Raw genomic sequence first — 26915 nt, 5'->3', positions numbered from 1 at the left:
CGGTTCTTCAGGATCATGAGTTCTTTGGCGACATCATCCTCCTTGGCGATGATGTTATAGTAGCTGCCAACTGTCTTGACGATGTGCTCTTGCAGCGTGACGAGTGCCTTCTTTTTGTCTTTGTAGACTTGAAGTTGGCTGCGATAACGGGCTTGGAGGATCTCGTACTTGCGTAGATCGTCTCCGATCAGCTCGTTCATGCTAGCAGCGCCTGCCTTGGCTTCGCTTGCGGCTGGCTCAGCTGGTGGAGTCAGTTCCGCCTTGTCGGCCAGGCCAGGATCGACATGCTCCCAGACATCCTGGGTCTTTGCGAACTTGCGGACTATGCTAATCCACACGTCCCAATTACCGGGTCCTTTGAGGACAACCCGGGAAGAGACTTCGAGGTCAGTAGCGGGCATTTTCGTGGGCGATTGCGTAGTGGAAGGTTGTGCCTAATTGGTGTCACGTCCGTCTGATCAGCGCTTCTGATCACTGTGGCATGCTGTTGTGCAACGGTTGTGTGGTGCTCAATTAGGTCGTGCAAACCGGGCTCATAACTGTCGCACTGCACGTGTGCATGACTAACTGACGACCGAGTAGAAGGTCCCCAGCGAATTGGGCAACAAAAGACTCTTGATTCTTCTATCTAACGATTGACTGTAGTCGGTATTTTATACCTGTGCCGATTGAGGCAGGCATCTGAGACACGACAGGCAGAAGCCAGGTTGCCTGAAGCTATCGGCACCGATAGTAGGCAGCAGTGCTGGTAACGGTCTACGTGAATGAGCGGCTTGATATTGACAACAGGCCTGCTTGAAGGCCAAGTTCTTCAAGTGTTCAGCATCCTACTCTCAGCAACTGAAGCGTGGTCTGCCAATGTCGAGGCTGTTTTGTTAGTATAGTCGCATGTTAAAGATGAACGTCCTGAGTGGCACGACTTGTTGCCAGCCTTTTCGTCGCAATCGCGAATCTGATCGTCGCACGCACAGCCCGCATGTCCGGTTCCCACTTGTCGTCATCCGACGTAGCTTTGCCTCCCAGAAAGAAAGAAAGGTTGCCAATCTTTGTTCGTGAGCATGTAAAGAGAATTTCCCGTTGTCCTGACCACTTCTTGCACCGGAACAGAAAATGCTCTGTCGTCTCTGGTGCTTGTCCACAGTCGCACATGTCCGATTCCGCTGCACCTATCTTGCGAAGATAACTGTTCAGCCGCATCATCCCCGTCCGAAGCTGAGCGAGGACGTCTGATTCTCTCCTTTTCAGCGCCTCGTATAACGCACGGGTATGTCTGCCCGGTAGCGCCTTGTCGATGCGCTTCGAATACTTTCCAACGCTATCTGGCAGCTGTTCGCGCGGTCGTTCCCGGGCAAGTGCAAGCCGGAGCGTTGTGGAGCTCGCTTGGTACGGTGGCGTTTCCACGACACAATCCTGCTCAAGCGCTCGCTGCGCTGCCGCTTTGGCCAGTGGTCTGAACGTACATCGTTCGTCCTTTGCCGGCAGCCACATAAGCCTGACACAACAGCCATTCTTCTGAAGGCGTTTTGCACGATCGTATATCTGACGAATAGTGCATTGTCCGGATTGTTGCCGTGGCCGCCTGATCGCAATCGCCGCTGAGCGATTGCTCGTGACGACCGTCACGTCTCGAGAGACAAGGCCAGGCGGTACGTTTCTCAGTGCTGCGTCTATCGCTGCGAGTTCCGCCGTGTATGGGTTTTGCTCACTGTCAGGTCCGAGAGCGACAGAGTAGGTGGCGAGGATGCGGCCCGTGTCACCATGCGTTGTATCGCAGACCACGCCTCCCATCCCCACTCTGCCGTCCTTCTGGGAGCTTGCTGTTGTTATGATGATTCCTTGTGGATTTGGTGGTTGGACCGTTCCTGCGAGGTCCATCTCCGCCGATACAGGGATACGTTTGGCCCATGGTCGCAAAGCGAACGCGCCAATGACTTCCATTCGCTCCGTGGAAGCCTTGGCCACCACTGAGGCGATGCCTTGCATTGGCGAGAGGTATCGCCTGCTCGCCTTGTTCCTCAGCGCTGCCAGCGGATGCGTCTGCGGAAGGGTCCGCAGGTCCACGCAGAGCCTCGTCGCGGCCTGCCTGTGTCGTTCCTCTATAGTCGGAATGCTGGCCTCCGCCTCGGCCACAGCGGTGGCCACGGTTCGGAACGCTCCGATGACCGCCTGCGCACCGATCCGCTGCGCTTTGTTCAGCCAGCCCGTTTCCTTCGCCCTACGAGCGTGCATCCAGACATTAGAAGCATAGTCCATAGCCGGAGCGACCGTCGCCATGAACAGCTGCCTTGCTACCTTTGGTGAGAGCATCTTTAGCCTCTTCAGGCTCATGGCGGCGGTGAGCCCCTTCTCGGCAGCTCTGGCCATGTGCTGTTGGTACCGCAGACCGTCGTCCATGATCAACCCCAAGATCTTTGCGCTGGCCTTGGGCTTGACTTCAGTGCCGTTGATCCAGAACGGTATGTCACTTTTCCGCGCAGGAGCGCGTGTAAAGTGGATCACCGTAGTCTTGTCTGCCTCGAACGTTGCGCCGCTGCGCTTCTCCCAGTCGATGGCTTCGTCAATAATTGCCTGGATGCCCACCCCGTTTGCTTCCGCGGTCGGGCCGGTCACCCAGGCCGAGTAGTCGTCAATAAATGCGATTGATCCTCCTGCCGCCTTGACTCTTCGCTGGACGAGGTCCGCGTTGAAGAAGAGAAACAGGACCGGCGACAGTGGCGACCCCTGCGGCAGGCCCGCCTGGGGCAACTCTCGCACTGCCGACGTGTACCCATTCACGACGATCGACGCCGTTCGCGAGGAGCAGAATGCGTCGACCCATCTCACCAGCTTGTCTGGCAGCCCTCTAGCCCTCATCCTCTGGAGCAGTCGTTCCTTGCACACTCCGTTATACGCGCCTTTGACATCGAAACTGACTAAGCTTAGTACCTTTCGGGCTCTCCATGCCTTGTAGATTTGTTCCTGCAAGAGGAGGAGAGCTTGCTCGGCCGACCGTCGCTTCCGCGCACCGAAGTGGTTCGCAGGCAAGAGCCCGTAGGCCTCCACCATGTATGATATGCGCTCTGCGATGACCGCTTCCAGGATTTTACCCAGTGTCGACAGAAGTGATATCGGTCGCCACGCCTTCGCCTCTGTGTAGTCTCCTTTTTCCGGCTTCTTTAGCGGGATAATCTTTGCTGTCCGCCACTGATGAGGCACCACGCCCTCTCGGAGCGACGCCCGGAAGAGCGCCAGAACACGGTGCTTCACTACGGGCCAGAGCTGCCTCCACACCATCGCCGGGAGGCCATCAGTTCCGGCTGCTTTCCACGGCTTCGCTGCCATAACTTTGACCTCGACCTCTTCCAGAGTCAAAGCCGGCATGGCTACTGCTCTCCGTTGTGGGCGCAATCTTTCCTCCTCAATTCTCGCTGGCAATGGGGGAAAGAACGTGTCGAGTAGCTGTTCTGCTTGTTCCGGCCTATTTCTGGTCCTTGTTCCATCCGCCTTCTTCAGTGGCGGCACCCTGTCGCTCAGGGCGTCCTTTCCAGGCTCCAGATACCTAGCGGCCTTCCAGATGTTGGCATCCTCGGCAAGGAAGTCGTCCCAGTGTGCCCTCCTCTGTTTCCGTATGGCGTCGTGTCGCACAGAGAGCCAGCCTTATGTCACATACGGCCCGCGTCCGACAGTTGTTCGCGGAGGCGCGATCCTATAACGCAGGTATTAAGGTCGAGCACCTGCATGATTGCATGGTGCTTTGACCCCAACGGGGTCAAAGCACATCAGCAGCCTCGGCTACACGGAATTTGCACCACAAAAGCAAAGCTTTCCTTTGTGTATAAAGAGCAGCGCACTGTCGTGCGCTTACAGATAGCTCTTCAAGATAATTCTCATCAATTGACTGCATGCCAAATATGGATGACGTGGGCACGATTGTCTGACACGTCGTGATATTCCTTTGCTGCTTCCTTCGCTCGTCGTTCCAAATCCGAGCACGGCAGGCTCGCCCGCCGTTGCGCCCTGGCTTGATTCCGCCAGAACGTATGCGCCCGGCGCAGTCGTGTCAAATCTCCACTCCACCAGCGTTAGTTGGATCCCAGGATCACGTGCCCTGCTACTGCCTGGTAGGCAGGAACGCCACTGAGAAGACTGCCTAGCAGGCAGTCTCCGGCGTTAGGCAGCAGGAAGACATCAGTCGCAGCTACAAATAGCTTGCGCCTGCTACAGTAGATAGATTGAACCATCATCACTTGTTCTCTTAGTTCAGAGCTTCAACTGGTTATGAGCCTCCTCTTTATGCTTTGACTTGGGACAAGTGGTCAGTGATCACAGACCCCAGACCCAGACCCCAGACCCAGACCCCAGGCCTCACATGTCAGATACGACCAAGTCCAAGATGGACGAGGTCAAGGACGACCGCAAGCTCAAGGGCAAGATCAACTTCGTTAGTTGGAAACGCGAGTTTGAGCGCGCGGCAAGAGCGGCTGATATTTTCGAATATCTCATCGGCGAGGAAACCGTCCCTTCTAAGCCCCGAAAAGAAGACTACTTCGTGAAACTCATCGAAGTGGACATCCCTCGTCATACCCGTGGTAGGAAGGCGTCGCAAGCCTTCACTCCCTCATCGAACGATGACGACGAAACGGAAGACGTGCAAACACCGTTGTCCACCAACAATGCCTTTCGCTGGCAAATTGATTACACCGAACACAAGAATGCCAAGGAAAAGATGAAGCTCGCAGGCAAGCTTCTTGAAGCTTGGGTCTCTGACGGCATCAAAATCGAGGTCGAAGACTGTGCAGACGCCAAGGAAGCCTACGACTTCATCAAGACGCGATACACGGTCACCAATGAGCGAGCTCGTGACAACCTACTGAACCAACTGAACGGGCTAAAACTTGACGACTGTCCATCTATGACTGAATACACCAACAGGGTTCGCCAGATCAAAGCTGATCTCAAGACTGTCAAATACGACATGACCGACGACATGCTTGCTACCGCTCTTCTACATGGTCTTCCATCAAACTTTCGCGACTTCAAAGAAAGGTATGATTGGATCCGCTCGACCAAGCCCGATGAATCTCCCGACCTGGACTATCTATACGAACGCCTTCACGTTGAAGACGCCAAGCAAGTCCGTTTGAAGGCGGAAAGGAAGGCCAGGGACAACTCTAGTTTGCTGTAATACTCGTCCAGCTTCTTCCACCCGTTATTGATTGATGTCCGGATAAATGCTCGATGGTCTGCTGGGAGGTTGTTTTTCTGCGAGATCTCAGAGGCTGGAGACTTCCCCACTGTGAGATATTCGGACCGAGAGTGCTCTGGCAAAACCGACTCGGTGAATCGCGACGTTTGGGTCCGTTGTCTGGCTACGTAAACCTCGCCATCGTCAAAGCGAGCTGGGAGACGACGCGCACGGTCTGGTCGGCCTCCTGGCGAGTCAGTGCGTATTATTTCTGGAAAGCGCTTCCACATTCGGAGACAATACGGAAAGGTGAATAGGAGGCCAACGAGGCGATCAGGCTCTGTCTCCGACCACTTGACGATATATGGAACGCCTCTCTCGTCAAACAGCTTGATCAAGGCGGCTGTCGGAACCAATCCACCAAGCTTTTCGCGGCGCAAGAGTGCCCTGGCGTTGTATATGTCTCTCCTCGTGAAATTCGATCTGAGATGTTGCTCTTGGACAATGCCACGAACATCGCGCGCCCTTATTCCAACTCGCCGGCTTGTAGCTTCAATTGTTGCCTTGACAGAGTCACTAAGTCTCCGATGGACTGGATGCGCTGACAGACTCATAGTACGGTCATGGTTGTGTTGGCTGTGCTGAGGATCGGCAAACGCCCGCAGCGTCCACTTGTAGTCGTTCTGTTCCAGCGCCTCCGCAATAATCTTCCACTTACAACCGCATTGCGCGAGCGCCTTTGGCGGAGACCTGCGCCTCTTGGTGTGCAAGGCTCGCCGTATCGATCACACTGGAATACATATCTTGTCTTCCGCACTCTGCTGCCGGAACCGTTGTGCCTGACAACACCAAATCCATTTTCTTTCGCGAAGTCGTTGACGGACGATTGAAGGGCATCGACCGATACCATGGCAAGGCCAGGGATTGGCGGGTTGGGGATGGGTATCGAAGCGCCATGACTGCTGGACCCTGTGTCGGACAGACCGGCCCATTCCTCGAATTCCTCTTGCTCCCGGCTCGGCGACGGTGACGGTGCTGAGACCGACAGTGGTGGTGGCTCTCGGGCGCCTCGAACAACCCGCTGCGTAGTAGGTGCCAGGCAGTGTTGAGCCAGTTCTAGAGCTAGTGCATTGTCCAACTTGGCTTGATCTTGGTCAAAATGCAAGGCGGATCGAAATCGGATCGTGCTTGTCGCATGCTGCTCGGTATTATTCGCATTTGTCTGCTCGCGTTTGCGGACTCTCTCAAGCTTGTCGGGACCGGGAACGAAAGATGTGGACAACCGCCGTGCGCCACGGCCGCGAAACCAGTCATCTAGGAAGATTTGTGACTGCCGCAATTCCCAGTAGGGCTCATCAATTCCGCGATTACCATGTGGTTTAGGAAGGCTGCTGAAATAGTTCTCTGGCCATGTTGCAAACAGGTTGTACAAGGCGTTGTCGTCTCCATCACCGTAGTGAGCCTCGGGATCAAACGTAGCAGGGGGAGGAACTGCAGTAGCGGTCATGTCATTGCCACAAGGACCGCTAAAGTTGACTTCGTGCCGGGAAATCGACTCTGTATTTTACCGACTAAGGTAGATATGTTGGTGTCGGCGACAGAAAGATGCTGCAGTAGATGCCGACGGCGATGCCATGCGGGCGCCGAGCTGTCGACTGCTTCAGTGTCAGACAATTGGCTTCACAGGATGACGGTTGGCATCGCATTGATTGATGTGAATTATCTTAAAGAGCTAGTTGTAGGTGCACGACAGTGCGCCGCTCTTTATACACAAAGGAAAGTCTTGCTTTGTCGTGCCAAATCCTTGTAATCGCGGCTGCTGGTCCGGTTTATGCAACCAGCGCTTGAGCTTTGACTTTGACGAAGTCAAAGCACAACGCGTGCAGGCGCTCGACCTTAATACGCGGAATATAGCATCGGCTTCCGCGGCCAACAATAAGCACAGATGATATGCAGCATGGAGCTGGCTCTCTGTGCGACATTTAGCAATTTGTTCAGATGGGTAGGAAGGAAGGCAGCCATGTGCGGGGAAAGCAAGACGCGCACAGTGAGATGTGCGCTTGCCCGATTTGGCGGGTCAGCCACACGGCGTCCGTAACGCGGCGTCCGTAGTAAAGTGGTTCGGCGTGCCTAGCAATTGCCTTCTCAATACCAGCAATGTCTGCCGAGGCGGAACGAGTGTTTAGTGGAGCGCGCCGGACAATAACCTGGGATAGAAGTCGGTTGTCCGTGAAAACGATAGAGCAAACAGAGTGCTTAAAGCACTGGATGAAGAGTGGCTTGCTGGACCGCGCCTTCAAGTCCCCTGTCACAACTGACGTTTACGGAGACAGAGATGGTAGAAGGGCCTCCAACGACTCATCGCAGGAAGCTGAAGCACCACTGTCAGCGGCTAAGGAAGCGTACGACAGCCAAAGTTAATTAATCACTGAATCGTTAATTAATCATTGAATCCTACTCCCGATTCAGTAATTAATCTGAATCCTTGGCCCGATTCAGATTAATTGATTAATTACATGCCTGCATAAGAGCTCCGCAAGATAGCTTAACTCAAATCCGGCGAACTGCCGACCAAAAGTTGAGGGAGTCCATGGGTAAAGATACATCCAGCTTCGGCGGAGGAAAAAAAACAGCCCCACAACAGCCCCAAGACGGACTTTGTTCTCCAATTTAATTGATAGGAAAAGGGACACTCAAAACGGACCCTACTGTATATGTGAACGAGTCACACATATTTTTAAAGCTGCATGAGTGGAGCTTTAATGCATGACCAAGCTCCGCCAGAATCAGGCCACTTTGGTACGACACAGTGCCGTACAGTACTCTGCATAACAAGAATGTCGAATGAGCAGATGGTAGCCCATTGGCCAAGCTGCCATCGGGCGCAATCAACTAGTCATTGTTGAGTACAGACAGTACTAATGAATGCCAGCCCCTAATCGAGCATAGACCATGATACGTTACAGACCAGCGCCTCAGTATGAGAAATTAGACTGTGCAGTACTCAGCACCGGATAAAGTAACTCAAAGTTGTCCTGTGCCAGGTTCGAACACACCCTTCATGAATGATGTGTGCGCATAAATTCATGCATTCGTCGAGGTTGGGCTATCTTGGCACCACAATTACGGAGCCAGAGCCGTCGGTGCCCATATATAAAAGTCGTCTTTTCTCCCCAACGGATTGTTTGCAAACAAATATCCGCACTCAGCCCTGAATCGACTTCAAAAAGAACACCGTCTAACATGAAATATACTTTGGTTTTCGCGTTCTTTTCAGGCTGTGCTCTCGGTACGCCTGCGTCTCTGCTGAGGGCAACCCCAGACTTGCCTAAGTGGGAAGTCGGGGCCAAGGGCAGCGGCGAGTGGGACGTTACGACGAGTGACAGAGTATCATCGCCAACTGTACCGTCGTGCCCTGCACCTGTGAACCACGATCGGAGCCGATCATCGGGCATGGCTCCCACGGCGGCAGGTGAGTGCAATACCGAGTAATGCGGACGTCTGATCGAAGGCTATTATTGGTCAGGAAACGACTAACGCCGGGTCTTTCACGATACCAGACAAGGTTTTGGATACCACAGCATCAAAACTTAACGGGACGCAGGAGGTGCAATCCAAAGCCTTAGAGGGATCCTATGAGGCTTGCTACGATGGACTCATAAACCACTACAAGACGTGCATGGCAGGTGGTGGAGAGGACTCTGCTTGCCTCAAGAATAGCCATGAGCTTTTTGACTGCGAGAAGAAGCAAAAACACCAATATAACACGCCAGACCTACACAACTCAGCGGCTCAAGAAGACGGCATGCTTAACGTCCCGGAAAATTCTGCGGGAAATCCCGCGCCAAGCACCGTGGGATCCTATGAGGCCTGCTACGATGGACTCATAAACCACTACAAGACGTGCATGGCAGGTGGTGGAGAGGACTCTGCTTGCCTCAAGAATAGCCATGAGCTTTTTGACTGCGAGAAGAAGCAAAAACACCAATATAACACGCCAGACCTACACAACTCAGCGGCTCAAGAAGACGGCATGCTTAACGCCCCGGAAAATTCTGCGGGAAATCCCGCGCCAAGCACCGTGCCGCAGAAGCAAACCTAAGATAAAGATGGGAAAGGCATTAAGCCTTGCTGTGTTATGGTGAATAATTCCTACACAAAATGCATCAACCGCGGCGAATCGGCCGAAAGGTGCATCATGGAAAGCGATGAGGTCTACGATCAGTGTGAAGACTAGTGCTGGAATAGGCATATATTGCATTGGACGCTATCGGTGATCATGGAAGAATCATTAGTCAAGGTGGCCGGGAATGCATCATCTCCAGCTTCTTGAGCTTCGAGAAGACGAAGTCATGTCGCTCAAATGAAGGCGTCCCCTGGTTTTTGAATCGTTAAGGACAAGTTGGCTGTCAGCTAGTCTCCGAGTGACTTGTAAGTGAATTGAGATGGAAATACGACGTATACGGTTCCAACATGCCGTCGGACTCGGGAGAGGGGGGTGTAACGAAGTTTGCTGTTAACGTGGATCAGATCTGACTGTTGTCTTTGGCATGGAAATTGCCCCTTTCTCCTTCCAGTGGTTCTTTCTTACCCCTAAAATAAAGCCAATTTGGTGACTCCATGGCGACTCGTGTGTAACATGGCAAGGCTTTGCCGACATCGTCTCCCTTCGGCGTGTCTGTCACACTTAGGTAGGGAAACCGTGGGCAAAGGAATGCTTGATTTTCTATCCGATACTGGCACGAATCTGTTGCTCTTATACCTGTGCCATTGAGGCCATGGCATGACTCATTGTAGGCAACAAGGTCGTGCCTACAGGCGGCACTTGTGCAGCCTGAAGCCATTCGCAGCTGTTGGCCTTGACACCTGAGGCTCGTTCTTGCAACACCAACACCCTCCGCCTGGACGGGTGGTGAAACTGAGAAGACACAATGGAAGAAAGGGAGCGAGCACCATCCGCCTATTGGCGAGGGTACGCTCATTCGAAGAACGAGCTTGCCTTCACCAGCTTGACGAACTTGTCGAAGCCTTTGCCTAAAGTTCAATCACCTATTGGGGCAGACAGATTGTTCCAAAGAACGAAAATACGTCCGCCTTTTCGACATGTGAGTCGAATGTTTGCCTCTTGCACTGTTGACCGCCGCGCTCGGTTAAAATTACAGCTTCATTTCATGCCGCGGCTGAATCTTCCTGCCGGGGAAGATTTATTTATGTTATTTTCTTCGTCTGTCACGAGATTGCGCCGATTGCGCCCCATCTCGGTCGAGCCTTTCGCGGTGGTTAGTTAGTTAGTTAGTGTGTTTTCCGTCCAGCGGCCGTGAGGCCGCTCAGGTCCCTATGGGGCACAGGACGTGCTGAGCTAATGGGTCTATCCTACGTTATCGATACAGGTTCTGGTGGGTCACTCAGAGATTACCTCCTCGGATCCCCCCTCTTCCCTATCGCGAAAAGTAAACAAACCACCATCCAGCATTTCATCGGCTCAGAGGCGCTCCGATTCGTGCTCGGTGCCCGTCAGCGGGTCGTCCAAGCGCGGCATCCAAGTGCCGTGTTCTGTAGGCCTCGAAAGAAGCCATCGTCGGAGGCTGCAAGAGCGGCCTCAATTGACCCGGGCGGGCAAAGGGTGGTGCGACACCCTCCGCCTACACGGGCAAAGAATATGTATCGAACATGCAAAAGTACAAAGGAAAGAGAGAAGGGAGGGTGGAGCGGCTTGCCTAGTAGCGAGGACACGCCCATTCGAAGAACGAGCTTGCCTTCGCCAGCTTGACGAACTTGTCGAAGTCTCTGCCTATTGCACGATTGACTGCCGCAGTCGGTGAGGGGGTCAGCCTCATCCGATGTCGCGGCAGGATCTTTCGGCAATAGAAGAGATGACTGGGTTCTTTTCGTCGGCCACATGAGCATGTCAGCCGCGCGTCGTCGTGGTTGAATCTCTCGTGGTAGTCGGCAAAGTCTCCGTGACGAGACCGTGCCGCGAGCAGGTGGTGGAGCAGTGGTCGTGGGAGCTTTAGCTCTGGTGGGCAGCCGATGGCAGGCTTGAGATGCAGTGGCTTGTACTGGTCGGGTGCAGAGGCGTCCCACCAGGCTTCAAAAGCGTCTCTGGGCTGCTGCCGGGCAGTCCTGCGCAAATGAGCGAGTGTCGGGAGAGCGTCTGCAGCTTCGGGCAAGGAGGTGGCCGCCTTCGCTAAGGCGTCCGCCTGCTCGTTGCCCGCAATGTTGGTGTGGCCAGGGATCCAGCGGACCTCAACGGCGCCATGGGTCGTGGCCAGAGCCTGAAACTCGAGGAAGGCTTCCTGAGAAGAGTCCGCGGGCATGCCTCTCAGGCAGGCTGCGGCCCCGAGATTATCGAGACACACGAAGATGCGTCGTGGGCTAGGGAGATGCAGTGCGGCACGCAACCCTTCAAGGGCGCCCTTGGCTTCGGCGTCGAAGACCTCAGCTGGGCCAAGGCGACCGTTGCCACTCGTCAAGGTGAGTCCATTGCGATGAATCACATAACCATACCCAGCGGCCTTCTCTGTCGATAGAGATCCGTCTGAGTAAACAATGAGCGTCTCACGAGGGACAGACCGGAGCCATTCCCGAAAATCTTCTGCAGACTCGTCTTTCGACGCGGTCTGCAGGGGCGTCGCGTGCTCGTCGAACCGGCGCGGGAGGAGCAGTGGTCGTGTGCTGCGAGGTAACAGCTGATCGCTGCGTCTGAGTCTAGTCCGGAAAGCCTCGCGAGGCATCTGGTACTTCAGCTTGATTGACCTATAGATGGTCGGCGGCTTCGGCTGCAGTGTGCGTTTTGCCAGCGGGTGTGCCTCATCCACACGCTTAAGGCGGGCTGCGAAGCGTATCCGGCGAGTTTCGAGCAACTGGGCGATCGGGGGGATGCCACTCTCACGATGCAGCGCGGCGATAGGCGTCGTCCTCCAGACTGGCAGGACGGCACGCATAGAGTTGTGAAGCGACTTGTTCATCTTCCGCAGCAGCTGCTGGATTCTAGAGGAGCCCTCTTTCGTGGGCTGGCTCCAGCGAGGGCTTCGCAATCCAGGGTACCAGGCCTCAGCGCCGTGGAGCAACACTGGCTCGACACAGGCTCGGACGGCTCTTTGCATAGCGCTCGGGAGTGGGCCATGTTTGGTGTTTGCAAGCCCGCGGAGATGGTGCGCCACGGCCTGCGCCGCCTTTCGCGGTGGCGTGATGTGATGTGATGTGATATTATTTAACGTCCGGGAAGCTATTAAGCTAAAGCCCCTATCGGGGCAAAGGACGTGCTAGGCTGATGAGAGTCTATCTACAATTGACATCAGCTCCAAACCGCTGTGCTTCGCCAAGTTCCTGCCCGTTGGTCCAGGTTAGCAGTCACTGAGTTGTGGCTGCCTCAGGCCCCAGGACCAATGACTCTCATTTCGGCCGCCCCGCAGTTCGCACCGACGCATCGTCATTTCAAAACAAACACCATCTATGTTGCAAGAACGAGCCTCAGGTGTCAAGGCCAACAACCGGGTATGGCTTCAGGCTGCACAGGTGCAGCCTGCAGGCACGACGCCGTTGCCTACAGTGAGTCATGTCTACGGCCTCAATGGCACAGGTATAAGAACAGCAGCTTCATGCCAGTATCAGATAGAAATTAAGCATTCCTTTGCCCACGGTTTTCCTACCTAAGTGTGTGACAGTTATGAGCCCGGCTGCACAAGTTGAATAAGGACCTTTGTCGACATCGTCACATTGTACGTCATTTCAACATCAGCTTCCACTGCCAATCACCACCATGGAGAACTCGTCGAATGCTTCCCAAATCAGCCTCAGGGGCCCTGGCGACTGGAAGACCTGGATCAGCCTTATCCAGAAGTTTGCCGTGACCCAGGAAGTCAATGTCTGGGACTTCATCGACCCAGACAAAGCCAACAAGGCAATCCTGGCCGAGCCCGCAAAGCCTGATCCTTCCTCCGTTAGACAAGGAGCGACAAGGGTCACTGATTTGGATCAAAACCAGATCTCGCAATTGAACTTCCTCTATGCGAGATACAACGAGGAGCTTAAACTGCACCAAAAGCAACAGAAAGCCCTTCTCTCGATTCAACAACACATCGTGAAGACGGTCGGCAACTACTATAGTGTCATCGCCAAAGAGCACGATGTGGCCAAGGAGTTGATGCTGCTTAAAGATAGGGTCAAGCCCTCAGGATGGGCACAGGAGCAAGACATCTTGGACCGCTATAAAGGAGCGCTCAAGGGGCCTGGCCGAACGAAGACCGAGACATGGGTAACAGCTTGGCAGACTGTGCTTACAGAAGCGCAGGAGCTCGACCTCGCGGAGACGCAAGGACTCCGTCCAACATATGACTTCCTCAAAGCCGTGAGCGCGATCGACTCAGCGTTCTCGAAGTATTGGAACCAGCGGATAGAAGAGGCCGCTGACCAAAGCGAGGAAGGTTGGAAGACCAAAATTCCGAATGGCATTAAGATCAGCAACATCTTTTTGCGCTCGCACCACGCCGACAGGGCGTCGCACGGCAAGTCCATTTTCGCAACATCATTCCAAGGGAAAGACGAAAAAGGCGATGCTACGGCAGACTCGGCCACAGGATCAGGCGAGTCAAAGTCAACAAACAAACCACCAAAGTGTCTGTGCAATCAACGACATTACTTCGGAGACTGCCCATACCTGAATCCACTTTGCAGAGAGGAGGAATGGAAGGCTGATGAGGCGACACAAAAGAAGGTCGAAGACAAGAGGCAAAACCCGACAACCCAGGGAAAGATTGAGCGGTCTATCAGCAGGTGGAAGATGGCCAAAGGGCGAGATTCCTCAAGCAGGCAACCCGCCACAAAGACCAAAGAAGCCAATGCCATAGGCGTTGCGTTTGCAGGCTTCACCTTCAAGACTGCCCTCACAGCAGCACAGGGAGACGATCCCTATCCTCTCAGAGACTCCTTCATTCTCGATTCGGGAGCGAATTGGCATTTCTGCAACAATCGTAATCGGTTCGTGTCCTTCAATCCAATGGAGGTGGAGACTGGCGTCTTCGCTGGCGACACCAAGATCACCATTCGAGGTATTGGCGAGGTGCATCTACGGATCGAAGACGGGATCTTTATCCTCAAGGAGGTGCTGTATCTCCCTGGCTTCCACGTCAGCGCAGTATCCTCCGAAAGGCTTGTGAACAAAGGCTTCGACTGGCACGCCAAGACAGGAGCAGTCATCAAGGATGACGCCACACTTTTCTACACGCAGCGAATGCACGGTCTTCCGGTTGTGGAGTTCAATGAACTTCAAGGTCACCAAATAACCGAAGCATCTTTGTTCGCCACTGCAGCACGCAAACCACGCACATCGACAGATCCGCGCCCGGAACAAGTGACTGACGGAATGACATGGCACCGTCGCATGGGGCACTTGAGCACAGCCGCGTTGGAACATCTGTCAGAACACACAGCAGGAGCCGTGGTCAAGGGACCAACCCTTATTGACTGCGAGTCCTGCATCAAGGCGAAGGCAAAGAGAATACCGTCACGACGAGAACCCCAGGAACAGGCCGAGCGACCATACTGGCGAGTGTATGTTGACGTGTTCCCCTTCACTACAAGTTACAACGGCAAAACAGCCGCCCTTGTCATCAAAGATGACTACACAAGAATGCTAGAGGTTAGGGTCCTCAACAATGCGACCCAAGACGAGATTCTAGGGCATCTACAGTCCCTCAGGAATAAGGTCAAGCATGAGTTCAACCTCTATATCTGCCGGATTCATCGCGACAACGATCCTGCGTTCGGCAACGACTACACCACCTGGATCACACGCAAAGGCATCACAGACGAGCCCACGGCGCCTTACACGTCGGCCCAAAACGGTCCTGCTGAGCGATCTGGGGGGGTACTTGCAACCAAGGCTCGATCAATGATCATTGGAGCCAATCTTCCTCAAGAACTGTGGCCGGAAGCTGTCCAAGCCGCCGCCTATCTGCACAACAGATCGCCACAGCAGTCCCTGAACTGGGACATACCCTTCCAACGGCTACACAAATGGCTCAGGGACAACAACAGGCACACGGGATACAAGGAGACCCTGCCTGACATTACACACCTCAAGGCATACGGGTGCAGGGCTTATCCACTAACCACGGAAGCATTAGAGAACACCCACAAGCGCAACTTGAAGACCACAGCTCACGCAGAAGCAGGTTATCTAGTTGGCTATGCCTCCAGCAACATCTTCAAGATCTGGATTCCAGAGAGAGACGAAGTCCGCAGGGTTAGAGATGTGGTATTCGATGAACGTATCACATATGACCCCACGTCTCATACTAAGCCTACCGAAAAGGCAATGCAACAACTGGAACTTCCTCAGCACATTGACAGCGACTCAGAGGAAGAGGCAGCATCCCAAGCGGCAGACATACAGACAGGCTCTGTGGAGGCTGCTCAAGACGATGATGAAGTCAGATCCACGATCGTTGTCAACGAACAAGAGTACATAGCCACACCATTGGCTCAAGACTCTAGCTCTCAAGAAGAGCATCCATCATCATCATTACCAACGCCCGAATCAATGGCAAGTCCGACACGGCAAGGCACGGCTCAAGCAACGCAGCCGCCCTCACGGCCAAAGAGAGACCGCAAGAAGTCATCAAAAACGCTAGAGAACGAGACTCTAGAGAGGGCAGGATTCAAAGTCGCCAACGCATCGGCAACCTACTTCAGCAGCTTCTTCACAGGACTTGAAAAGCTACACCGCCGGCAGCTACCGCCACTACCTAAATGCTGGGCTGATCTTGAGCACCACCAATTTGGCGAACAATTCAAGGCTGCGGCACGCGACGAAGTAGGCAGCCACTGGGCCCGAGGCGCATTCCAGAGGGTACCCAAGGACGAGGCAACAAGCAGGCCTCTCCCGCTGACATGGGTATTCACATACAAGACTGACAAGCACGGCTTCCTCACGAAATTCAAGGCTAGGTTGTGTGTACGAGGCGACCTTCAGCCGTACAACGACAAGGAGACCTACGCCGCCACCCTCGCAGGAAGAACATTCCGAGTGCTCATGGCTATCGCAGCTAAGTTCGATCTAGAGGCACGACAACTCGACGCCGTCAACGCCTTTACGAACAGCACGCTCGATGAGTCAATCTACGTACAATTCCCAGACGGGTTCAAGGAAGCCGGATGGGTCATCAAGCTCATCAGAGCATTATACGGTCTCCGAAGGTCACCACTCTTGTGGCAACGAGACCTGACAACTACCTTCAAGGAATTGGGATTCCAAGCCTGCACAGAAGATCCATGTGTGTTCAAAAACGGCACGGTCACTGTCTTCTTCTTCGTGGATGACATAGTCTTCCTATTCCGGGAGAAAGACAAACAAACCGCCGAGCAATCGATCACAAGACTCAAGGCGACGTACGAGATGAAGGATCTCGGAGACCTACAGTGGTTCCTTGGAATGAGGATCTTGAGAGACAGAGATACTCGAAGGCTCTGGCTCTGCCAAGACGCATTCATCGAAAAAATGGCGGCCACCTTCCATCGCCCGAAGAAAGAGGTCTACAAGGGCAACCCTCTTCCGCACAACGACCTTCAGCCTCACGAAGGCAAGGCATCTTCAGAAGAAGTCAAATTTTATCAACAGAAGATTGGACACATCAATTACGCCGCAGTTCAGACACGTCCAGACATTGCAAAGGCTGGATCGAAGCTGGCTGAATTCCTCTTGAACCCTTCCAACTACCATCACCGCATTGCAGAGGAGGTCATCGACTACCTCTATGCCACGCGACATCTTGCAATCCAATTTGGCGGATCATCCAACAAACACGAACGGCAGCTGCAAGCACATCAGTGCAGTGATCTTCCTAACGAGGCCAAGCAAAGGGACCTAAAGATTGCGTCTGACGCCGCCTTCGCCGACGACACAAGCACACGAAAGTCGTCTCAAGGATCTATCATATGTCTATTTGGCGGACCAATCAGTTGGAAGGCAACGAAACAGTCAACAGTCACAATGTCCTCCACCGAGGCAGAACTGCTGGCCTTCACCCATACCGCAAAGGAAACCATCGCCACTCAGCGCCTCTTCCAACAGCTAGACCTTCAGCTGGATGAGGATCCTGTGATTGAGTGCGACAACAAGCAGACCATTAGGCTTGTGAACCTCGACGCCCCTCGCATCAAAACCGCACTGAAGCATGTGGATGTACACAACTGCTGGGCAAGACAAGCATACCAAGAAGGCCACTTCAAGGTGACATACACACCAACGGCCGAGATGCTTGCCGATGGCCTCACGAAGGCACTACCAGGGCAGAGATTCGACCAGTTTGTCAAGCAGCTAGGTCTTGTCGACGTCAGGCACCTAGTCGAGGCACCGCGAGACGAGGTGTACAATACTGGCTAAACAAGAAAGACGAGGCATCGAAGGGCCTTGACGAGCTGGAGTGCCGAGACCGATCTACAGACCAAATACGATTCAATCTGGGGGGGTATGTTGCAAGAACGAGCCTCAGGTGTCAAGGCCAACAACCGGGTATGGCTTCAGGCTGCACAGGTGCAGCCTGCAGGCACGACGCCGTTGCCTACAGTGAGTCATGTCTACGGCCTCAATGGCACAGGTATAAGAACAGCAGCTTCATGCCAGTATCAGATAGAAATTAAGCATTCCTTTGCCCACGGTTTTCCTACCTAAGTGTGTGACAATCTAGCATCTCATCGGCTCAAGGCGCTCTTTCGTCGGAGCCTCGCACCCGTCCGCGGGATGTAGAGTTGCATGCGACGTTGCGTCGCTGTCGTCACCCATCTTTCTGATGAGCCTGGGAAGGCTTTTCCTCACCGGCTGCGTGCGCAACCAGAGCGGAGGGCCTCGGCCGGGTGAAGGGCGGTGCAACGCCCTTCACTCGACCGTGACCAAAAATTTTGAAAAACACAAAACACAAAAACGGAAGGAAAGAGAGAGAGAGTGCTGGTCGCCTAATGTCGCGGACAGATCCTTTGGAAGAAGGAGCTCTCCGACGTCATCTCGACGAAGGCTTTGAAGCCCTTGCCTACTGCGTGGTGTACCGCTTCGGCCGGTGAGGGTGACAGCCTCATCCGGAGCCGTGGCGGTACCTTCCTGCAGTAGAATGGGTGCTCTGGTGCTTTGCGTCGTCCGCATTACCCACTACCATGCACCGACTCCGTGTCAGACAATTGGCTCCACAGGGATCACAGTTGGCATCGTGTAATTGATGAGAATTATCTTGAAGAGCTATCTGCAAGCGCACGACAGTGCGCTGCTCTTTATACACAAAGGAAATATTTGCTTTGTGGTGCAAAGTCCCTGTAATTGAAGCTGGTGTGCAAATATATGCAACCAGTGTTTGAGCTTTGACCTCAACCGAAGTCAAAGCACAACGCGTGCAGGCGCTCGACCTTAACACACGGATTATAGCATCGGCTTCCGCGGGCAAATATTCTCAGTGCAGATGTTATGCAATATGAAGCTTGCTCTATGTGCGACACTCCGCGATCCAGGCCCGCAGCTACCCGGCACCAGGCACTGGGAAATCGGGTTCAGTCAATTCCAATCAACTCATCAACGCAACTCAACTCAATATCATGATGATATTGAGTTGGTTGATTAGTAAGAACAAGCTCCGTTGAGTTGGGTTGAGTTGATTGACGTCAATCTGGTTGACAACCTCGTGATTGACGTTGAGTTGATCGCCACCTTGTGGCGAATGCACCCTTGGGGCTTGAGATGTCGGAGGTGGTCCGGTATGACCGTTCGAAGATTTCGCTGATCTTGATGCCGTCCGGGAATGTCCTTTGCCATTCGTCGTCCGAACTGATCATTGCTTCTCCCTCCATACGATTGATCCAATATCTGGAAAAGGTCGGGTCGATTGAGCCGACGGCTTTGAGGAAGTGTCGAGTGGGTCGTAGCCCTTTGACGTCAGGCAGATCGAGGTTCTTGGCCTCGTTCAGTACGACCTGCCATTTCGACACCCATTCCTCAATCCTGGTTCGATTTGCTGCCTTTAGTGTGGCATAATACCGGTCCGTGACTTCGGTCTCACGAGCCCAGTCGGTTGGCTTGATCCGGTTCTTCAGGATCATGAGTTCTTTAGCGACATCGTCCTCCTTGGCGATGATGTTATAGTAGCTGCCAACTGTCTTGACGATGTGCTCTTGCAGCGTGACGAGTGCCTTCTTTTTGTCTTTGTAGACTTGAAGTTGGCTGCGATAACGGGCTTGGAGGATCTCGTACTTGCGTAGATCGTCTCCGATCAGCTCGTTCATGCTAGCAGCGCCTGCCTTGGCTTCGCTTGCGGTTGGCTCAGCTGGTGGAGTCAGTTCCGCCTTGTCGGTCAGGCCAGGATCGACATGCTCCCAGACATCCTGGGTCTTTGCGAACTTGCGGACTATGCTAATCCACACGTCCCAATTACCGGATCCTTTGAGGACAACCCGGGAAGAGGCTTCGAGGTCAGTAGCGGGCATTTTCGTGGGCGATTGCGTAGTGGAAGGGTTCTGCCTAATTGGTGTCACGTCCGTCTGATCAGCGCTTCTGATCACTGTGGCATGCTGTTGTGCAACGGTTCTGTGGCGCTCAATTAGGTCGTGCAAACCGGGCTCATAACTGTCGCGCTGCACGTGTGCATGACTAACTGACGACCGAGTAGAAGGTCCCCAGCGAATTGGGCAACAAAAGACTCTTGATTCTTCTATCTAACGATTGACTGTAGTCGGTATTTTATACCTGTGCCGATTGAGGCAGGCATCTGAGACACGACAGGCAGAAGCCAGGTTGCCTGAAGCTATCGGCACCGATAGTAGGCAGCAGTGCTGGTAACGGTCTACGTGAATGAGCGGCTTGATATTGACAGCGCGTATTCTCCGACGGCGGCGAGCTTATCACCGACAAGCGCAATAGTCTCGGCGATGACACAGTTGAAGCTGAGATGATATAGAAGAATTGGATTACTTCCAAGATTTTGCATGTGATTGCGACACCTCGAGGTCTATGCAAATTGCCGGATTAGGTATAGTACATGAAGTACTTGACAAGTTGTCAATCAAGCTCATTGACCGTCAAGTCAAGCTTCAATCGAGTTGGACACACCTTCAATCAATCGAGTTCGATGGTCGAAATTGAACTCGATTGATTGTTAGCCACACTGTCGTTGGATGCATGGCTTACACAGGGTCCTGGGTCGGGATCTCCATCGAAGCTTTGTTCGGTCACCGGGGCATTCCTGCCTTGTATGGGATTGTCTTCGGCCCCGCGTGGGAATGTTGTCTTGCGTCTACAAGGCGCAGCTCAACGATGTCCCCATATCTGAGTGTCCCCATTACCAACTACTAAATTAGAACAGTGGTGGAACCAGTTCGCCAGTAATGGCTCGGACGGCAGTTTGGAACGCGGTTAAGATAATTAAATATAGAAGACAAAGAGTCCATGTCCAAAGTCACCCCGTCTGATGAGCGGCAGGGCGAACGGAAATCATCGAGAAAATTTCCCGATCCATGTGGACATTGCAGGGTAACAGAAACGATGCACAGCACAGGGGTCACAGCAGAGTCTTGCCAACTCTCCCCTGCAAAAATAGCCTTTTTGAGCTGTTAGCAACTTGATTGTGCGGGGTAATTTTTGCAGGCCACACGCCACGCTTTCGCCTCTGGAGTCCTACCGGGACCCTAACTCCTTGGAGGGAGGCACGATTGAAGAACTTAGGAGAGTTCATCTTCAATCGCACGAAGGCGTGGCCCTGCTTGACGCACGTACCTTCAGAACCAAGGCGCGTGCGGTTCCCAGCAGCTAGCTGCGGTCGGTTTTTCCCCTTGAAGGCAAGCGGCTCGCGGCCTCTGTTCCCTTCGAAAGGCTTTTCCCTCCCGCTACGCCTGGGCCGTTTCTGCCACCTGGTTCCTGGGGTGCAGACCGCGGCAGCGGTGTCGGCCGAGGCGCAAGAGAATTCTGGCTAGCAAAACCGAGGGTTGACCTCGCCTTGCCCTCGTGGTCCCGAGCGATGTAAAGACGGTCGTCGCTCACAGAGGCTGCGAGGGCAGGCAGCGCCTGGATCCCGCTGACGGGTAAGGGCCTCGCATTTTAGCGCCAAAGAGCCGAAGCTACGCTGGATGGGACGCTATATATGGTGGTCCTCGGGCCTGTGTGAGGAGCCGCGTCCTGGTAGCAAGGCCCGTCGCAAAGCGGATTGAAGGAGAATCCCAAGGGACCGAATAAGTCTACAGCCGGTGGCTATGTTAGGAGAGGATGCAGTACTGTAAATTGCCCCTAGCTCAGCACGTCTTTTCAGCGCTGCCATCAGATCAGATTAACAATCAGATATATCAGTCAGATCAATCAATTCAATTCAGATACGGATTTTTATCAGATCAATCAGATCAGATTCAGAGGGCCTACGATCTGATATATCTGATATCCCTTACGATTTTGGCCGGCCACTTACCCTAAGCCACTCGATGGATCTAAATTTAGAAGTACAGTTAACACGTCTGCAAAGCCCCGACCAGGGTACGCGTCTAGCGCGACGCGGACTTGTTTACAAAGGCTGAACACCCAACACTCCACTGTCTTGCAGCACTGTCAGCTCCTGAATCCCCTTCGGCGACCAACCCTGAATTGGTCATGTCGAATAGTCCTCCAGCGGCCAGCTGGGCCAGCAGCCCACCGTCGAAGCCGTTGCTCTCACCATTTTCATCGCTGGGCTCCCGATCAAAGAACATTGCCAAACAGTACGAAGCAGCTTCTGCACGAGCCTCAACAAACGATTCGTCGGTCGAGGACCTATACAAGATCACTTGGGGCCAGCGACGTTTTGTGATTGGAACTTTGTTAGACAGGCGAAAGAGCAGGGGTAGGCGCAGTTGGATTGGTAACTACGGATGGTTCCTGGCGGAGTTAAATGCAGACAGCACACCGGGCGGCGATATTTGGTGCTGCAGGCTCTGTGATGATAAGGGTACACCGCAATTCTTCAATGCGCAATCCACCTCCTCAGCACAGGCGCATCTCCACAAGTTGGCATCCCATCACATAACTACAGGGCTCTGCTGACGCTTTCAGGGCTCACAGGGTCACCGAGAACCCCCAGCTGGCTTCGTCCGACGACTGCTCCGTGGTTGATCTCCAGCAGAGGGCTTCGCTGAAACGACCGAGTCCGAACGGTGCTATTGTTCCCCGAGCGAAGATTACGCGAATACGAGAGTTGTCGGTTGGTTACATCGTCGATTCAAATTTGCCCTTTGCTACTTTTGAAAGCGCCTACCTGCAGGAGCTATTTCGACAATTTGATCCTGACTTTGGTCGGCAAATATCGTGGGGCAGGACAACAGTAAGGAAGGATGTCGGAGACGTATTCACCCAGAAGAAAGCGTCCGTGAAGGAGGAGCTGGACCACGCCATCACGCAAGTGCATATCAGTTTTGATCTATGGACCTCTCCCAACAGGCTCTCCTTTATTTCAATTTTCGGCCACTTCCTTGACGAGAAGCACCATTATCGCAATCGGCTACTAGCTTTCCGGCGGCAGGTTGGGCCGCACGCGGGTGAGAACATTGCATGCACAATGAAGAGTGTCATCCGCGATTGGGGGATTGAGTCCAGGCTTGGGGTGGCGATTTGCGACAATGCAAGCAGTAACGACACGTGTTTGCGGAGCCTCTACGCGACTCTCGATGCTTCGATGACCCGTGCCGACACTGAGGCGCGAAGAATGCGATGCTTCGGACATATTCTGAACTTGGTGGCGCAGTCCTTCCTCTACGGCGAAGATGCTGCTTCCTTTGAACTCCGCTCCGAAGCCTACGGCATGCTAGAACAGGTAGAAGAAGACCTCGAACACTGGCGAACGAAGGGTCCAGTCGGCAAGCTGCATAACATCGTCAAATTTATACGGGCCTCGCCACAGCGTACCGAGGCCTTCAAAGCGCACGCTAGGGAGCAAGAGGAGTCTCAAGAATACAAGCTTGCGGAGGAGTCGACCGCGGAGCTTGAAGTCCTCCAGAACAACAGTACTAGGTGGAATTCGACGTATATGATGATCGAACGAGCCTTACTGAAGCAGTCTGAACTCAATAGCTTTGTTCAAGACCTGGGTCTCGAAGCAGATGCATCGAAGCGGGTGCCGTCAGCAGATGTTCTGACCTCTGACGACTGGAAAGTGCTGCGAGAAGTTCGCCACATCTTGGAGCCTATCTACCATATGACAATGAGGACACAGGGATGGGGTACTGGCAGTGGTCACGGCCGACTGTGGGAGGTCATGGCAGGGATGGAGTTCATCCTAGACCACCTGGAAGACTGGAAGGCGCTCTATGAAGATAGGCTTCTCGATTCCGTCAATCACAGCCAGAATCCACAGCCCGCAACACCGAGTCGGAACCGGGAGCGACCATCACGCCAAACACGATTGCCATCGAGACTGCAAGGATGCGAGGTGCTCACGCCTTCGCGTCGTCATGGCCAGCTAGACGCTTCGCCGTACTCACCAACTGTCACACGATTTAGTGAAGCCGCTTTGCCTGAGCACTCTCGAAAGGAGTACGTGCAGAATGACGCTCAGTCCATAACCAGTATTGCGAGCATGGAAGAGCGAGAGCGGGCGAGCATTAGGGCAAGTATCAACAATGCTTGGGTGAAGCTTAACGAGTACTACACGGCCCTCGGCCAATCGCCACTCTTCGCGGCCGCCGTCATCTTGAACCCGGATCTTGGCCTTCGATGGCTGGAGGCTAACTGGACTTCTCCAGAGCAGCTGCGCTGGCTTCGGGACGCCAAGGATGGGGTCAAGCGATACTTTGAGCGCTGGTACTCGAGCGACGAGACGGCATCCGGGGAGCCCGTCTCCCGAAAGCCACCCATAGCGCGTCGACCGGAACCAAGCAAGTTTGAGCAGTGGGTGCATAGCCGACAGCCGAAGCTCTCCGCATCAGGTTGTGAGCTTGAGAGATATTACCGGCTCGAACCGGAAGAAGTGACAGATCCGATTCAGTGGTGGGTAGATCATCGAAGTGCGTTCCCGCAGCTCAGCAGGTTTGCACTGGATGTGCTTGCCATTCCGGCCATGGCGACCGACTGCGAGAGAGCTTTCAGCCTGGCGAAGCTTACTGTCACATCACAAAGGCATTCTTTGCTTGGGTCGACTGTCGAGGAACTGCAGCTCTTGAAGAACTGGGTTAGAGGAGGCTGTGTGACGTTAGGCGGCCTCTGCTGGAACAGCAAAGCTGGGGAGAACGTTATACTAGGTTGAGTCGCACTCGGATATCAGATATCAACCAATCAATCAATCAGATCAGATATGTGCTGAGGACTAACAGATCAGATCAGATTTAGACGCAAATCTGATTTGATTGATCTGACGGCAGCGCTGCGTCTTTTGTCCCGATAGGGAATACCCGCAAGACGTTAAATAAACACACACACACACACACACACACACACGCCTTCAAAATTAGGTGATTTCACCTCGGTGTGCCTGGTATGATATCTGCTTGCGGCGGCACGAGAGTGGTGGATTGTCGCACAGAGAGCCAGCCTTATGGTGCATAACATCTGCACTCAGAATATTTGCCCGCGGAGGCCGATGCTATAGTCCGTGTATGAAGGTCGAGCGCCCGCATGAGTTGTGCTTTGACTTCGTTGAAGTCAAAGCTCAAACACTGGCTGCATATATCGCAACACCAGCTTCAATTACAGGGACTCTGCACCATAACGCGAATCTTTCCTTTGCGTATAAAGAGCAGCGCACTGTCGTACGCTTACAGATGCTCTTCAGGCTAATTCTTATCAATTACAACGATGCCAACTGTGATCCCCGTGGAGCCAATTGTCTGAATGGGTTTAAGGGCACATGTCGCACTGCACGTGTGCATAACTGACTGACGACCGGGCAGAAGGTCCCCAGTGAATTTGGGCAACAAAAGACTCTTGATTCTCTATGTAATGATTGACTTTAGGTGATTTATACCCGTCCTCATTGAGGCAGGCATCTGACACACGGCAGGCAGATGCCGGGTTGCCTGAAGCTATCGCCGCCGGTGGTAGGCAGCAGTGCTGTTAACGGTCTACGTGAATGAGCGGCTTGATATTGACAGCACACGATGGATGAAGTAGTCCTAATTGATCTTTTTATCCATCTTGACACACAAATCAATGCCCTCATGGGAGCTAAGATGTGAGACAAGTGATCTAAGCGCACCCAAAAGCCCCACATCCCAAAGGTTAGGTCAACCAAGCAGCTGAAGAACCCAGAGAGGCACCACCGTTGTCGCCCTCAGGAAATCCACCACCGGGGCCGACGTCAGGAAATCCACCGCCCGAGTTGCCGTCAGGAAATCCACCGCCGGGGCCGACGTCGGGAAATCCAGCACCGGGACCGCCGTCAGGAAATCCACCACCGGGGCCAACGTCGGGAAATCCACCGCCCGAGTTGCCGTCAGGAAATCCACCGCCCGAGTTGCCGTCAGGAAATCCACCACCGGTGCCGACGTCAGGAAATCCACCGCCCGAGTTGCCGTCAGGAAATCCACCGCCCGAGTTGCCGTCAGGAAATCTACCGCCCGAGTTGCCGTCAGGAAATCCACCGCCGGGGCCGACGTCGGGAAATCCAGCACCGGGACCGCCGTCAGGAAATCCACCACCGGGGCCAACGTCGGGAAATCCACCGCCCGAGTTGCCGTCAGGGAATCCACCGCCGGGGCCGACGTCGGGAAATCCACCGCCCGAGTTGCCGTCAGGAAATCCAGCACCGGGGCCGACGTCGGGAAATCCAGCACCGGGACCGCCGTCAGGAAATCCACCACTGGGACCACCGACAGGAAATCCACCGCCGGGACTGTTGTGAGGTGGGCCATCTGAGTCAGTGGAGTTGCCTGAAGGCGGAAGTCCGCCCGGAGAGCCGCTGGGAGAGCTGCCAGGAAAGCCGCCGGGGGATCTATCTAATCCTGTGTTACCGGTCGGGCTGTCGTTTGGAGAGGCAGGAAAGTCCGGGGTCTCTGTGCCACCTCCCGTAGCTTTACTGCTCAAAGGAACATTTTGGTTCTTAAGGCGGCTGAGTGCTACCTGGCGCATCGTTCTAAACTGAGTTTCATCAAATGAATACTGCTTGCCAGGTCTGTAGCTGGTTATTAGCAACTATCATCGATCAGCGGTTCCTAGGCTCAGGGTTGCCTACGTCGAGACAGACTCCATGATATTGCCTTTTGGACTGGGTGGCGAGTGTTCAAGCCCAAGCCAATGACCTAGCTCATGCATCGTGGTTACCTCGACTCCGACAGCGTTTCCGGACTCGCCATCACGCCGCTGACTTCTGCTTGACGATTGTTGCCTGTCCATTCTCGCGCCTGAGCCTGCGATACTCGATTCCCTACCCGAAGAAGCACCATCTGTTCTGCTACCTAGTGTATCCGTAGCTACCGCGCAACCGTCGAGTTTGCCGTATACTGAGGCGATGTTGACGCCAGGTTTTGGAAGGTTGCACAGCCCCTTGACGCCAGCGCCTCGGTTGGTGGGCACGTAAACAACGTTGCAAGTGCTCGTATTGCCTTGATGTACTTGTGCCTTCAACGCGTCGATGGCTTTCGTATTCTGTAGATTTGCGTAGCAACGCTCATCTTCAATGCGTGTGACATTGTGAAGGTGAAATCTAATTCTCCCTTGTCGGAGAAACATGTTCACTTGATCGGCGGCTCTTTTCGCCGTCTCATCCTGGTCCAAGCCGGTTAACAATTTGGAAGGCGCTTCATGTGCTCATAGGAGATGCTCACA

The 26915-nt window shown here is 53.8% G+C and overlaps 3 protein-coding genes across 3 annotated transcripts; 2 read left to right on the top strand and 1 right to left on the bottom strand.

Annotated features, from left to right (window-relative positions):
• Nucleotides 1-4348: 4348 nt before the first annotated feature.
• On the top strand, nucleotides 4349-5164 carry PLICBS_000078 (uncharacterized protein; the record flags this gene model as incomplete). The annotated part of the gene is made up of 1 exon (XM_065599512.1): nucleotides 4349-5164. The coding sequence occupies one exon, from the start codon at nucleotides 4349-4351 to the stop codon at nucleotides 5162-5164; it is 816 nt and encodes a 271-aa protein (XP_065455584.1).
• Nucleotides 5165-12926: 7762 nt separating this feature from the next.
• PLICBS_000077 (uncharacterized protein) lies at nucleotides 12927-14524 on the top strand (the record flags this gene model as incomplete). Its single annotated transcript, XM_065599511.1, has 2 exons — nucleotides 12927-14461; nucleotides 14518-14524. The coding sequence occupies 2 exons, from the start codon at nucleotides 12927-12929 to the stop codon at nucleotides 14522-14524; spliced, it is 1542 nt and encodes a 513-aa protein (XP_065455583.1).
• Nucleotides 14525-25370: 10846 nt separating this feature from the next.
• On the bottom strand, nucleotides 25371-26339 carry PLICBS_000076 (uncharacterized protein; the record flags this gene model as incomplete). The annotated part of the gene is made up of 2 exons (XM_065599510.1): nucleotides 25371-26262; nucleotides 26323-26339. 2 exons carry the CDS (start codon nucleotides 26337-26339, stop codon nucleotides 25371-25373), a joined length of 909 nt encoding a protein of 302 aa, XP_065455582.1.
• Nucleotides 26340-26915: the final 576 nt, after the last annotated feature.

This window comes from Purpureocillium lilacinum (assembly GCF_023168085.1).
Source record: "Purpureocillium lilacinum CBS 284.36 DNA, scaffold_1, whole genome shotgun sequence".
Taxonomy (NCBI): Eukaryota; Fungi; Ascomycota; class Sordariomycetes; order Hypocreales; family Ophiocordycipitaceae; genus Purpureocillium; species Purpureocillium lilacinum.
The sequence above is the reverse complement of the archived record's forward strand: the minus strand, read 5'-3'. Positions and strand labels throughout refer to the sequence as shown.